The 14,447-nt window shown below is 42.4% G+C and overlaps 1 protein-coding gene across 2 annotated transcripts; it reads left to right on the forward strand.

The window, feature by feature from the left end:
• The first annotated feature begins 544 nt into the window (after positions 1-544).
• On the forward strand, positions 545-13,834 carry flii (FLII actin remodeling protein). Of its 2 annotated transcripts, XR_013772521.1 has the most exons (32): positions 545-659; positions 1,773-1,883; positions 2,634-2,705; positions 2,876-2,956; positions 3,078-3,325; positions 3,472-3,575; positions 3,779-3,954; positions 4,261-4,418; positions 4,623-4,707; positions 5,228-5,375; positions 5,521-5,651; positions 5,760-5,867; positions 6,047-6,151; positions 6,286-6,465; positions 6,713-6,795; positions 7,057-7,131; positions 7,319-7,402; positions 7,543-7,714; positions 8,216-8,323; positions 8,452-8,643; positions 9,263-9,361; positions 9,469-9,558; positions 9,648-9,787; positions 9,902-10,112; positions 10,233-10,387; positions 10,530-10,590; positions 10,711-10,839; positions 10,959-11,065; positions 11,267-11,372; positions 11,487-11,552; positions 11,668-12,633; positions 12,993-13,834. XR_013772521.1 is itself a non-coding variant. In XM_079282044.1 (31 exons), the coding sequence occupies exons 1-31, from the start codon at positions 597-599 to the stop codon at positions 11,800-11,802; spliced, it is 3,783 nt and encodes a 1,260-aa protein (XP_079138170.1). In that variant the 5' UTR covers positions 545-596; the 3' UTR covers positions 11,803-13,834. The 2 variants fall into 2 exon arrangements, 1 of the variants encoding a protein (XP_079138170.1); XM_079282044.1 differs by having other exon boundaries at positions 11,668-13,834.
• The last annotated feature ends 613 nt before the right edge of the window (positions 13,835-14,447 follow it).

Here is a 14,447-nt window from a genome sequence, read left to right on the forward strand (position 1 = left end):
CAGTATAAGCTTCAGTATTAGCTTTAGCGGAAGTTGTCTTATTTTGAAATCAAATGGTATCTTTTCCGGCTTTAACCTTGCTCCCACGAAATGACTTGACATTTAGCTGTGTACAGCAGTGTTTGTTGCATTATGTGCCACGATCAAGGAGCTTGTCACGAAGAAATTAGCAACTCAGTATCCCTTCCCTTCAGCTAACATAGACAAAGCCCTGCTACTTTAATTGCAATGTAATGCCCCACACTTCAGTCCAGTAGAAGAAGAAGAAGAAAAGAAAGACATTCCGTTGAATAAAGGCCATGTCTCGGCTTTTAAATAGTGTGGCGTATTGATCAACTAGCACGTCCTCATAGAAATTGGGACACCCACGCGACCCTGGTTGTGTCATAATCCCTGATGACCACTGGAAGGCGCTGAACACAAACTATTTTAATCTGTGGTACACCCCGAAGCAGAGGGGGGCGATAATGCACCCGAAACTGTGGTTGTCGACCACCGCTAAAAATCAAAAGAAGAAGAGTAGTTTGCCACAACGCCTCATTACCCTGGACCAAAATAGACAGTAGAGGGCTGAGCAGCTGTGACATAAACCAGAAATGGCTTCCACCGGAGTGCTTCCCTTCATTAGAGGGGTAGACCTCAGTGGAAACGACTTCAAAGTAAGCAATATTCAATAATTTTTAAAGCCACCGGTGTTGAGCAACTAACACGTTTAGCTAGCTGACGTTATCTCACAACAAACGGTTTACGGGTGAGCTCGCTAAACACTAGCTTAGCTTAACGTTACTAGAGTTGGGCGTCAGCCAGTTGACAGCTTTTTGACATGGACAACATAGCAGTCTGGTGTCGGCCATAAGCGTCCTTTGGTTTACAGTTTTCTGTTTAGAGGAATGGGTTTGTTATGGTAATATAGCGCTACTTCTTTACATTGTACGCGGTTAGCTAACGTACATACTGGGTAGTTTGGGATAACGTAGCTAGCTCTTGTTTCCAACGTCACGATAGCTAGCTAATTTAGCTCCACTGTTGGCTAACTCTGGCTGTCTGGATTAGAAGCACAGCCTTCGTGTCACAACATGTCAGCTTTCTCAGCGTTTAAATTAGACAAGTATAAGGCCACAAACAATGACGTTAGCTAGCGTTTCAGAGTGACTCAATGTCGTCATACTTGTTGGTTTTGACACACTGCGAGCTTAGTTTGGTAGACTGAAAAAGAAGCGGTGACAGCTGAGATCATCTGGCACGTATTTGAAACATTTTGCGTAATGTTGCTTAACACAACAGATAAGGTGTATAAATAACTGGTTTATCTATCAGTTACTGAATGGCTATAAATACAGATTTAAGGTAGTGTAGAATGACATCATTTTCTCATACAAGTTGTGCCCAAGATCATATCGGCTGTTACATCTCAGCTTTCTTATCCTGACTGTAGAAGATAATATAGACTGAACATCAGTGTCTGCTGCACTTACTCATGTAGTTATTTGTACTGACCCATAATGATGATGAAAATAATAAGGATGATGTCAACTTCTAATTTTGTATGTAGACACATGCATTCAATTTACTGTTCTCATTCTTCTGTATTCTTCACATGGTAAATATGCAGCGTTTGATACATTTGGGCAATGACTTGGAAATTATGTTCAACTCTCTCCACCAACTCTATCACAATTTGACATTAAATAAAGTCAATACCAGTATGACTGATGTCATTCTCTCGCCTCTTCATGTGTGTCTCCTACCTCTCCCGTAACTGTCCTCTACAGGGCGGGTACTTTCCAGAGCATGTCAAGTGTATGAGCAGTCTGCGATGGCTGAAACTGAACAGGACCGGGCTGTGCTACCTCCCAGAGGAGCTGGCCTCTCTGCAGAAGCTGGTGAGACATTTCGGGCTTTTTGCTGGTCGTATTGGCTTATCCTCACATCTCCAAATATAAAGGCATTGACTCATATTATTGGTGTTTCTGATCTGTCCTCGAATCAGTCTTCATTGTAATGGATGGACACCCTTTAATTCCCTTTTTTTGATATTGTTTTGTTTTTACCACTACCACAATGGTAGCAGTGTTATTGTCTATATTGTCAGTAATAGTGTATTGTATGTATTTGTCAAATGTTATTTTAATTGCACTGTTCGTTTATGTCTCAACCTATATTCATCTACTTTGATGGGCCATTAATTACTGCATTGTTGATAAAACACCTTCTTTACTTGACTTATGGGTAACAAAGGACATCACATCAGCACATTGGTGCATTTTAACAGTACCTGATTAAGAACACACACAGCCATACTTTAATGCCCAATATAATTGATAGGATTATCTTATCTAAACCTCCAAGCTGCAATCAGCCGGCCACTGTTAAAAGCTGATCAGGTGTAAGTACATAAGATTACCGGTAGTCGGTTATCGTGGCTAGGAGTCGCAGTGTCTGGGGTTTGTTTATCTGCCTTGATTTTATCCTGTTTGCAGTTAAATCATTTTATTTGGAGACAAGTGGGCATTAGTGCACGAAGTATATTGCACAGCAGTGACCGGGGCACCTTGTAGAGTGTTTTTATGGGGTTTTAAATAATGCTTTGTTTTGTGTCTGTAAACAAAACCTCTTGTTTTTCTCTTTTTTAGGAGCATCTTTCAGTGAGTCACAACAGCCTGACCACTTTGCATGGAGAACTGTCCAGCTTACCAAACCTTCGGGTAAGTGACACCCACACATGCATAAAGAAAATACACATTGAGCACATGCCGATTTCTTCCACGAGCAATAAGAATAAGCACTGTCAATCTAATGCTCTGACTGGCCTGTTTCTACTTGTACCAATGTGTAGTTATGATGGAGTCCTGAATGTGTTTTACTATGTGTCTAGGCGGTGGTAGCCCGAGCCAACAACCTGAAAAACTCTGGAGTCCCTGATGACATCTTTCAGCTTGATGACCTCTCTGTGCTGGTACATAATAATATCTCACAATCCCCCCCCCCCTTCTCTGCTTATCAAACACTTGAATAGCTTTACACCTATTACCTTTGCTCTTTTTCAATTAATCACAATAACAATACATTTCCTCCAGGACCTGAGTTACAATCAGCTGTCAGAGATCCCCCGGGACCTGGAGAACAGCAGGAACATGCTGGTGCTGAATCTGAGCCACAACAGCATCGACTCCATCCCCAACCAGCTGTTTATCAACCTGACAGACCTGCTGTATCTGGACCTGAGCGACAACAAGCTGGACAGCCTGCCACCGCAGATGAGACGCCTGGTTCACCTGCAGACACTCACACTGAACAACAACCCCTTGATGCATGCACAGTTGCGGTAAGAGGAAATGATTTAGTTTATTTTGTGTCACCTCTGTCCCTAATCCTAAATTCACAGGCCTCATGTTAGGCCTAAATAGGTGTGGTCAATTTATTTAGAAAACAAAAATAGGCATTCATTTAATTCTCTGTTTGTCTGAGCAGCCAACTGCCAGCCATGGTGGCATTACAGACTCTCCATCTGAGGAACACCCAGAGGACCCAGAGCAACATGCCGACCAGCCTGGAGGGTCTGACACATTTAGCAGGTCTCACACACACACACACACACACACACACCACTCTCTTGTTTCTTCCACGTATTTAGGGACATTTTCCTTCTTACAGTAACTGAGCAATGTTGTACATTTTTCACAAACGTGTCGCTTTGTGTATATCGTCCTACTCTCTGTCTGGGGGAACAAACTTTTTACGAGCAGGTGTTCCCTTCTGTCTCTTCCTTCTCTCCCAGATGTTGACCTGTCGTGTAACGACCTGACTCGGTTGCCAGAGTGCCTCTATTCACTGAGCAGTTTGAAGAGACTCAACCTGAGCACTAATCAGATCTCAGAGCTGTCCCTCTGCATTGACCAGTGGACTCAGCTGGAGACGCTTAACCTGAGCCGCAACCAGCTCACCTCACTGCCCGTAAGGAAAAGAATAGTTCTATGTCTTTCTCGAGAAGCCACGCTGTTTTTACTACCAGTGTTTAAAAAAAGCTGTGTAGACGGAGTTGTTTCAATATTAAACCGCACATGAAATTAGATTCTGTTTGGGTGGTGATCGGTGCAAACTGTCCGTATGGCTGACTACAGAGAAATATGTGAATGTGGGTGAACCAACCCTTTAAAGAGCGATCTATAATTTATTTCGAGTAGTATTTATATGTATTTCCTTTTGTAATTTGTTTTAAATGTTTTAACGGTTTAAATTTGCTTGCGTGTCTTCATCCAGTCTGCAATCTGTAAGCTGGCCAAGCTGAAGAAGCTGTATGTAAACTCTAACAAACTGGACTTTGATGGGGTTCCGCCAGGCGTGGGCAAACTGTCCAGCCTCACCGAGTTCATGGCCGCCAACAACAACCTGGAACTCATCCCAGAGGGCCTCTGCAGGTGAGTTCGACAAAAAGTTTGAGGGTGCTGTTGATTGATGAGCCACCAGTTGAAATCATGTTGTTTTCCTTCTGCATTGCTCGACTGACATTTTTTATGATCCACTGATGTGTAAAAATATCTTGGTAATTTGTACACGACACATTTTGTCACCACACAAGAATATGCGGTTATGTGAACATGTGGTTTTGTGTTGTTGTCTAGGTGTGGCAAGCTGAAGAAGCTGGTGCTGAATAAAAACCGCCTAGTAACACTGCCTGAGGCCATCCACTTCCTGACTGATTTAGAGGTACAACACTAAAGCCACTTGTAAAGTAATCAAATAATACTGTACTGTTGGGTAAATGGCGTATTAATGCGGGTTTGATTACTTTGGAACGGTGTCAAAAAGAGGAGTAACGTGACTGTGACCTCCCTCATTACTGGAGAGAAAAACATTGGGCATGTTTTCATACTTCAGACTAAAAGTATGTCACGATAGATGTAAGAAAGAAGTAGGATACAGTTGGGTAAATGTAATATGTGACATACAATAATATCATCATGAGATTTTTTTGAAATGATTACTGTATAGTGATGTTATAAATTAGATGAAATAATAATAATAACACAATAAAATCATATAACTGTACATATCAAGTTTCTTTAGGAATATTTAAAAAAGATTATATACCGGACGTATATAAAACGTACTGCTCTAACGTCACACCGCTGTCCTCTAATACATATATTTCATTGAATATTACTTAATCTCCACAAACTCTTATTGTTAAAAGAAAAGAGTAACACAAATATGTATCTCTCTGTAGATTCTGGATGTACGTGAGAACCCCAACCTGGTGATGCCTCCCAAACCAGTCGACAAAGCAGCAGAGTGGTACAACATTGACTTCTCCCTGCAGAACCAGCTCCGGCTGGCCGGGGCCTCACCTGCTACCGTAGCAGCTGCTGGAGGAGGTACGTGTATTCATACATCTATAACTGTACGTAGAGTAGGCACATGAATGCGTACAGTATCGGTGCCTTTTGTTCTTCTGGCAGTAGAACAGGTTTTTTTTATTTCGAAAGGCTTAAATCTCTCTCTGTGTGTACACGTGTCCAGGAGCCAGCCCCCGAGACCCCCTGGCGAGGAAGATGAGGCTAAGGAGGATGAAGGACAGTTCTCAGGACGATCAGGCAAAGCAGGTGCTGAAGGGCATGAGTGACGTTGCACAAGACAAGAAGAACATGGAGGTAAGGGAAAATATGAAGAAGGATGTCAACACAGCTCGCGGGAACAATAATAAACAAAATAGAATTCATTTACATTTTATTTACTGAGAAATCTGCTAATTTTTGCAGGAGAACGGGGATTTGAAATATGGTGAATTAAAGGTCCGGCGCTGGGACAAGAGTCTAGAGAAACCTCATCTGGACTACTCTGAGTTCTATTTGGAGGATGTGGGGCAGGTAATCTGTGAGTGTGTGTGTGTGTGTGTGTGTGTGTGTGTGTGTGTGCGCGAGCTCTCTCGTTTCTTAGCTACAACCAACCAAAGTGCCTCAGAATCTGCCAAATTAGATTGTTGTTCTTTGCATTTTTCGGGTTATTTTATCAGTGTACATATCTCCTCTGTTCCCTCGTCCTACAGATTCCAGGTGTATCAGTGTGGCAGATAGAGAACTTTGTTCCGATGCTCGCGGACGAAGCTTTCCATGGCAAGTTCTACGAGGCTGATTGCTACATCATCCTCAAGGTAACGCATCCAATCTGCCGTCATTTACAGGCGATACGTGTCAGCAGATTGTACGGACTGCCGTTACTTTGATTATCATCAGACAGACTGGCGTAATCAAACGACACGGGACGTCTTTCTTTTGCGATTTGTAGACTTTCCTGGATGACAACGGCGCTTTGAACTGGCACATCTACTACTGGATCGGCCAGGAAGCCACGCTTGACAAGAAGGCCGGCTCTGCCATCCATGCCGTCAACCTCCGAAATTTTCTTGGAGCAGAGTGCAGGACGATACGGGAGGAGATGGGAGATGAGAGCGAGGAGTTCAGCGCTGTATGTATAAACATAGTGTGCATGCAGTGCTAGTGTATCAGGGGGCACACAGAGATATACACAAATAACTAGCAAGAAACTTCTGATCAATCAAAGCTTAGCTTCAGGTGAAATCCTTGTGCTTCACAGTTAAACATTTAATCTAACTTTATTATTTCTCTTTTATTGGACACGGTACAGTGACTCTCTATATCAGCATGAATAACCACTGCGTGCTGTTGTAAAGTGCTTTTTGTCTCATGTGCAGGTGTTTAACAATGCGATCTCCTACATTGAGGGAGGAACAGCCAGCGGATTCTACACTGTGGAGGACACGCACTATTCTGTCAAGTAAGCTAGAAGGAAGCTTTTTCAGAAAACTCATCTTGCATCATTTCCGTCAGTATTCTTTTTTTTTTTTTTTAAGTTGTGTCAAATGTATGGTGTTATTGATCTTTTGCTTTTATTTATTGTAATTTTGTCTGAAAAGCTGCTCAAAATCCAGTTTATTTGGAGTCTGAATTCTTTTTGTCAGCTTATATCTTTCACATTCAGCTGTAATTAATTCAAATAAGATGCCCTCAGGTTTTAATCATTTTGTGTGTCCATCAGGCTGTACAGAGTTTACGGGAAGAAAAACATCCGGCTGGAGTCTGTACCTGCGAAGGCCTCCTCCCTCGACCCACGGTAACTCTCGCCGCCCTTTCTGCCTTGTACACACAACGTACACATGTATAGTTTGCTACACGCTCCCTGCTTTCTAATACTTTGACATAATCACTGCATGTACTGTAAAACCTGCAGTTAATTAGTTGTTTTTTTCCCCTGCTGCTTTATTCTGCCCATGACATCGTGTCTTTTGTCTTTTCGGCAGGTATGTCTTCCTGTCGGACACGGGGCTGGACATCTTTATTTGGAGAGGAGCCAACGCTACTCTCAGCAACACCACCAAGGCGAGGTATAGGACACAAATCAATAAGTAACACAAAACGTATTAACACTTCGAATGAAAATCTCAAGCTGGTTTCCATGTTACGCTCACAATCTAACACGAAAACAAACTTGTGAAGCAAAGTGTGCGTTGTGTTCATCTTCCAGGTTATTTGCAGAAAAGATCAATAAGAATGAGCGCAAGGGGAAGGCAGAGATCACAACCCTCGTGCAGAACCAGGAGCCTCCGGGGTTCTGGGAGGTTCTGGGAGGACAACCAGAGGAGATCAAGAAACACGTCCCAGATGACTTTTCTCCTGTTAGACCTAAACTATACAAGGTAAGTCTTGATACAGTACTGCTCTCCATGACTGACGTCATCCTGTTAAAGTGGTCTACAGTAGAAGTATACATGCAGTGTGAAGGGAGGGTAGGTGTAACGGCACATCGGTCAATGTCGTAGGAGGTTTTTAAGGTTCGCTGTTGAGCGTTCTGCTTCATCACAGGCTTGAAGTCATGGTAACTGTGCTTTCTGTTGCTGGCCCATGATGTGCAGTATGTGGGACAGGCCAAATACCAAAAATGCTAAATTGAAATGAGCTAATGGGGGAACTGGAAGTGAATATTATATTGTTTTGGGGATTTATTGGGCTGAATTTGGGGGTTTATCTGGAAGAAATCCTCTTCTCTTGTATTTTCTTTGCCTGCACATGTGCTTCAGTAACAAAATGTCTGTGTGCAATGACAGCAGGAGCTCTCCTACATGTCATAACAGACAGCATTGAAAGAGAGGAAATTCAAAACACAATTCTCTGATGTTTTCTCCATCATTGTCCTGTAGGTGGGCTTGGGTCTGGGCTACCTGGAGCTGCCACAGATCAACTACAAACTGTCAGTCGAGCACAAAGACCACAAGATCAAACTGGACACTTCGCCAGAGATGAGACTGGTATGTTCATCTGCTGCATATTCACTAGAAGGCATGATTATACGACTGAAATAATGCTTCAAAATGTATTTTTCCTACTTCACTTTTTTTTTTTGCATCTTCCTCCATATTTCCATCCCTCCCCTCAGGTGCAATCTCTGCTGGACACAAAAGGCGTGTACATCCTGGACTGCTGGTCTGACGTGTTCATCTGGATCGGGAGGAAGTCGCCACGTCTCGTCCGAGCCGCTGCCTTAAAACTGGCTCAGGAGATCTGCTCCATGCTGCATCGGCCCAAACATGCCTGCGTCACCCGCAACCTGGAGGGCACCGAGTGCCAGGTAATGCCGCACCACTGCAAACACTGCTGCTGCACACTCGAGGCTGTGGGAAGTAAACGTGTTATGATAGCAAAATCAATAACATCCACTTGCTGTACCTGCTGTTTTGGTCTAGCAGTGTATAAATACACCTTACTGGCCACTTATAGTCTAATAAGTGGATGATCACTCCTGTGCAATTCTGCAAGAAGGACGAAAACGTCTTAAATGTGATGAGGTTTATTTACACCCTTTGAAATACGTGTAGTTCATTTGAGAAAAGGGACAGTGCAAATTATTAAATACACATGGTATAAAATAATAATAAATACATTTAATTAAAAACAAAATGTATACATATGTTACACATAACACTGCAAACAAGCGGGGCATATAGATAGCCGCAGCAAAAAGAGTGTAGTGCTGAGTAAGCATTAATTATTCATTGTTGTCATTTGCTGCTGACATCTGTAGCTGGAAGGTATTTTATGTTTAGACTGAACCAGGAGTAGAATGTGAAGTACTACCTGCATGTTGTTATTGTGCATAACAAATCCTGTTCATGGGTTAAAAGCTGTTATTAAGTGTATCTTACATTCTGCATATGGTATAATTTAATGTTCTTCTTCCTCTTCTTCAGGTGTTTAAGTCCAAGTTTAAGAACTGGGATGACGTGTTGAAGGTGGACTACACCAGAGCAGCTGAGACCGTACAAAAAAAGGACAACCTGCAGGGCAAGGTCAGTGATACATACTGTATATACATATACATATATGTGTGTGTGTGTGTGGGGGGGGGGCCTCCACATTGAGCTGCTTGCACTGTAAGTGTTTGTGTCTCTCTCAGGTGAAGAAGGACGCGGAGCAGAAAGACCAGATGAAAGCTGACCTCACAGCCCTCTTCCTTCCCAGGCAGCCAGCCATGCCCCTTACTGAGGTAACAACACACTCATGGTTATTATCTTCACTATTGATTGGTGAATAAAGCAAACCTCCACTTCATACATATTCATCTTTTGTGTCCAGGCTGAACAACTGATGGAGGAATGGAACGAGGATCTAGATGGCATGGAAGGATTTGTGTTGGAGGGGAAGAAGTTTGCTCGCCTGCCCGAGGAGGAGTTTGGCCACTTCCACACCCAGGACTGCTACGTCTTCCTCTGCCGGTAGGGATGACAATGATGTCCAGAATACATGCAAAGGGAACATGCTTCACTGCCTTGAAACTGTCCTGTCAAAGTGAGTCATTGTCCTGCACTAATCTCATTCTGCTTGTGCAGATACTGGGTGCCTGTGGAGTACGAAGACGAGGAGAAGAAGGAGGGGGAAGGAAGAAGAGCAGCAGAGGAGGAAGAGGACAAACAGCCCGAGGAGGACTTCCAGTGTGTTGTGTATTTCTGGCAGGGCAGGCAGGCCTCCAACATGGGCTGGCTCACTTTCACCTTCTCGCTGCAGAAGAAGTTTGAGAGTCTTTTCCCTGGAAAACTGAAGGTATCTGGATAGATTTTGTACACATTCTTTGACATTGTCACGCTTAAAATCAGACTTTTAGCATAAAATGTTTTACAATTTTGCGCTGAATTGATGACCATAGCCTTTCTTGCTGTTTAGGTGGTGCGTATGACGCAGCAGCAGGAGAACCTCAAGTTCCTGTCCCATTTCAAGAGGAAGTTCATCATCCACAAAGGGAAGAGGAAACAGAAGACTGACTCTGCTCAGCCCTCCCTCTACCACGTACGCACCAATGGCAGCGCACTTTGCAGCAGGTAGACGTAGTGATATTATCACCATTCATTACCAGCACTGTCACTCAAGCTTCCTCCAGAGAAGTCTGGTTTACGAGTTCACAGAAGAGGTTTTTTTTTTTTTTTTTTTTCTTTAATGTCATTTTTCTAATCTCTCTTTTAGGACCATCCAGATTGGAACAGATTCCAGCAATCTCAACTCAGAGTTCTGCTTCATTCTCAAGGTTGTGATCTTACAATAATGGAAATATAACAATAATTTGTATCAAGTTCCACCAGAGATGTCTCCTCCTTTTCTACTTAAAGACCAACAATATCTGATTAACGGTATTTCTTTGCTGCAGGTTCCGTTTGAGAGCACAGACAATCAGGGCATCGTGTACAGCTGGGTGGGACGAGCTGCTGACCCTGACGAAGCCAAACTGGCCGAGGACATCATGAACTGCATGTTTGATGAAACATACAGCAAACAGGTAAATGAGTGTGTGTACCTTAGTTGAGAGAAATACTTTAGCTTCTGTGAAGTGTCTTTCTGTATTTAGATTCTGCATGAAAGCGTATTGTGTCAAACTTCAATAAGTGTGTCTCGTAGGTAATTAATGAGGGGGAGGAGCCGGAGAACTTCTTCTGGGTGGGGATTGGCTCTCAGAAGGAGTACGATGAAGATGCAGACTATATGAAATACGCTCGGCTCTTCAGGTGGGTGAACATTATCCGTCGGTAATATGAAGTCATTATAGTTGAAAGAAGTGCGTTTAGAATGACAACTTAATATGCAATACTACTACTAACTCCTCTTCTTTCTGTATCCGGCTCCCCTCTCTCTCACATCACTCTCCTTTCCTTCGATTGTTATCTCCCCACTGTTTATCTCTATCTCCGCTCCGCTCCCTCCCTCAGGTGTTCAAATGAGAAGGGTTATTTTTCCGTGTCGGAGAAGTGCTCCGACTTTTGTCAGGACGACCTGGCCGATGACGATATCATGTTGCTGGACAACGGCAAAGAGGTAACAATTGATCATCGATTTATCTGAATGTCCACAGTGAAATCAGTTTGATTTCATGTATTACTGGGTTATTGTTTGTTTTTTTTAAATTCATTTTTCCTTGTTTCCCATCAGGTGTACATGTGGGTCGGTACTCAGACCAGCCAGGTGGAGATCAAGCTCAGTCTCAAAGCCTGCCAGGTTAGTGACAAACTGCCGCTTGTGTTGGTTGATCGTGTTGATTAATGGAAACATTCTTGGCAAATGCTTTCGCGTTACATTTTTTCCACATCTTACTAATCCTTTTCCTCTCTAGGTTTACATCCAGCACATGCGCTCTAAGGACACTGAACACCCCAGGAAGCTGCGACTGGTGCGAAAGGGGAACGAGCCCCACTGCTTCAGCCGCTGCTTCCACGCCTGGGGAGCGTACAAAACCACCCTCGCATAGACGAACACATGCACAGAAGCACTCATACCTGCATCAGATTTATTCGCTGCCATGTCATTTTGTACCAGTAGGATGAAGATCGTGATGAGGATGATGTCTATGCCTAACCATAGCTTTGCCTGAGCCCTGATTGCTTCCCCCCCCCCCCCCCCTCACTCAGCGCTGCTGTTTAACAGCCTCTCAACCAACATGTTACAATCCGAGTCTGCCTACAAAAAAACATTTCAAGTTTAGCACAACATCCCAAATTCTTCTGGTCAAGAAGCTGTTTGCGGTTTCCCGTCTTTGGAACAAACTATCAAAATATCACTCTTTTTCTCCAAGCTTTTTTTTTAGCAGCAAGTCTGAATACTGTTGTTAAATGAAAGAAGAGAATTATGTTTTGAGATTAAAAAATTTATAAAATGTCTACGGTGTACAGAGGCTGTATATAGACTGAAGGGACTTGAATGCCCTAACATATCAAGCTGTTCTGCTGCTTTGACTTGGCTCGTGCTGCATGGTCAACAGTTTTCAGTGGAGGAGGGGTTAAATGGTCACTCTGGTATTTACTATCCCGGACCCTTTTTGTCCCCTGACTGACTAATAGGGATTTCTGAAACTGGTCTAGTATTGAGGGAACGTCATTTTAAGTGTCTTTGACATTTTGGAAAGAGTCTCATTCGAGGAGAAGTCTCGTTCTGAAATCTGGCCTGATCTGTTCCAGCAGTAGTACCGGATCAATTTCAGAAATTGTTGTCCCCATTCGTCACTTAGACCCAAAAACATGGGAAAATAGGGTCCAGGTTTAAAAATACCAAAATGACCCTTTAAGTGCTGGTTACTGCAGGAGTCCCTCCTCCATGCTTGGCTCCGTCTTGTGCTGCTCATTTGAGGAAGTTTAAAGCAGATACAAGTTGATTTACAATTTTTTTTTAATTTCTTTTTTCATCATTTAGGGACTAAACAGAAAAACGCACTATAATACATTTTCTGAGGAATGTCTGTCTGTTTCTACATATATTTTCCTGTTTGTGCGGACTAAACAGCACATGGTGTGTTTGTGTCATTACCCTGTGCGCCTTCACTGACTTAGGAAACGGGCCCTTTCCCCCAGAGTCTGATGCTCTCACCTCCTCGAACTTGTCCACTGAACTGCAAAACCTTTTTGTGTTTCAACCTATAGGAAAATGTAACTTTTTAATGTAAAGATGCTTTGGACGGTCATTTGTTAAACAGTTACATTTATCTGGCCAAAGAAGTCTTGAGCAGAGGTGCGGGTCCAAGTTATCGTGTGAGACGGAGCTTTAAGGACAGATGTTAAAACATGGAATCAGTAGAACCAGGAGATACTGAAACGAAACTAAATGATACTGTATTCAACTTGTCTTGTATGTTTTTTTTTTTTTTGTTTTTTTTACCTCTTCGAGAAAGGGGAGGGAAAAAACAGCTGAAGACTTTATTTCCAAAATGTAAATGCCTGTAATTAAAAAAAAAAAAAAAAATACAGGCATCCCATTTAAAATTCGCCAGGATTAGAAATTTTAGTCACATTTGTTTCGTCTTTTTTTTTTTTATATATATCTTTCTCATTTTGGAACAAAAGACATTTAGTTTTTTGGCAGATTTGAATGGGAGTTGTTATGCACCATATGAGCGATATATCGTAGTAAATATAGTGACTTCTCCTTCCACTGATCTCAAATCAGGCGTTTGATTGTATGGTTAACAGATGAGTTCTGGTCGGTTTAACTACTTCTGGATCAGTGCCTCCGGGCTCAACTGAAGTACAGAACTGCTGCAGTGCTTCTTGTTGTCATGTGACCTTTGTAGTGTGCAGGCATTGGTCCAAGCAAGATCTGTCTATGTAACATATTCTCAAATGGCTGCAACTACCATCATTTGGTTTCTTCATACTTGATTTTGTGGGGTGAATTGTATGCCTGATGGTGTGTTTGAGTCCGACACAAAGTATGTGTGTTTATGAATATGTGCACATGCTCCTGATGCCACCTGCAGATGCTTTATTTATGTATTTTATATTAAAATAAAATCTCGCATCACATATTTTGTCCTCTTGCCTTCTTATTGCACAAAGTTTAACAATGACATTTCACCATTTTACAAGGGATGTACCAAATATTTCTTTGTCTTGTGAACGTAAATAAGTTTGCAAAGATTTGTTTAACTGTTGTCAATATTGAGTTCATAACTGCTTTTGTTATTTTCCAGTGGATGTTTTCTGAATTTACTGCAGTGAAGGAAAGATTGTATTTGTATGGATTAAAACAAATCTCGTCAGTAGTTGTAATGATGTATTATAAGCTGCTTAGAGCTTGTGTAAACAGCTCATAATATCTATTTGTGTTGCTGTGAAAACATTCAAACAACTGGATTTATTAAGTTTCTCACTAACACTACATTTTACAAGATTTCATGTGACCACATCAAAACACCTTGTAATTTACATTCGCCCAATACTCATTTTCACTGAACAGGACCTGAACGCATCACAATGTAACCGTTGACCATTAGTGATGCTGCCACGGTTACTAGCTCTTCTGTCGATTTAAACTTCATTTAAGGGGCAACCGTGGCTCACTCGGTTAAGAGGGTTGTCTGGTAACCGCAGGGTCAACGGGTCGATCCTTGACTGGGACGTGTCA

Source organism: Melanostigma gelatinosum (genome assembly GCF_949748355.1).
Source record: "Melanostigma gelatinosum genome assembly, chromosome: 13".
Lineage (NCBI taxonomy): Eukaryota > Metazoa > Chordata > Actinopteri > Perciformes > Zoarcidae > Melanostigma > Melanostigma gelatinosum.

Bases quoted from the DNA above. Each gene is read 5' to 3' on its own strand.
- flii (XM_079282044.1), top strand. From the start codon at position 597: ATGGCTTCCACCGGAGTGCTTCCCTTCATTAGAGGGGTAGACCTCAGT. The intron at 7,715-8,215 runs GTAAGTCTTGAT...ATTGTCCTGTAG, and splicing joins TTAGACCTAAACTATACAAG to GTGGGCTTGGGTCTGGGCTA. The intron at 9,362-9,468 runs GTCAGTGATACA...TGTCTCTCTCAG, and splicing joins AGGACAACCTGCAGGGCAAG to GTGAAGAAGGACGCGGAGCA.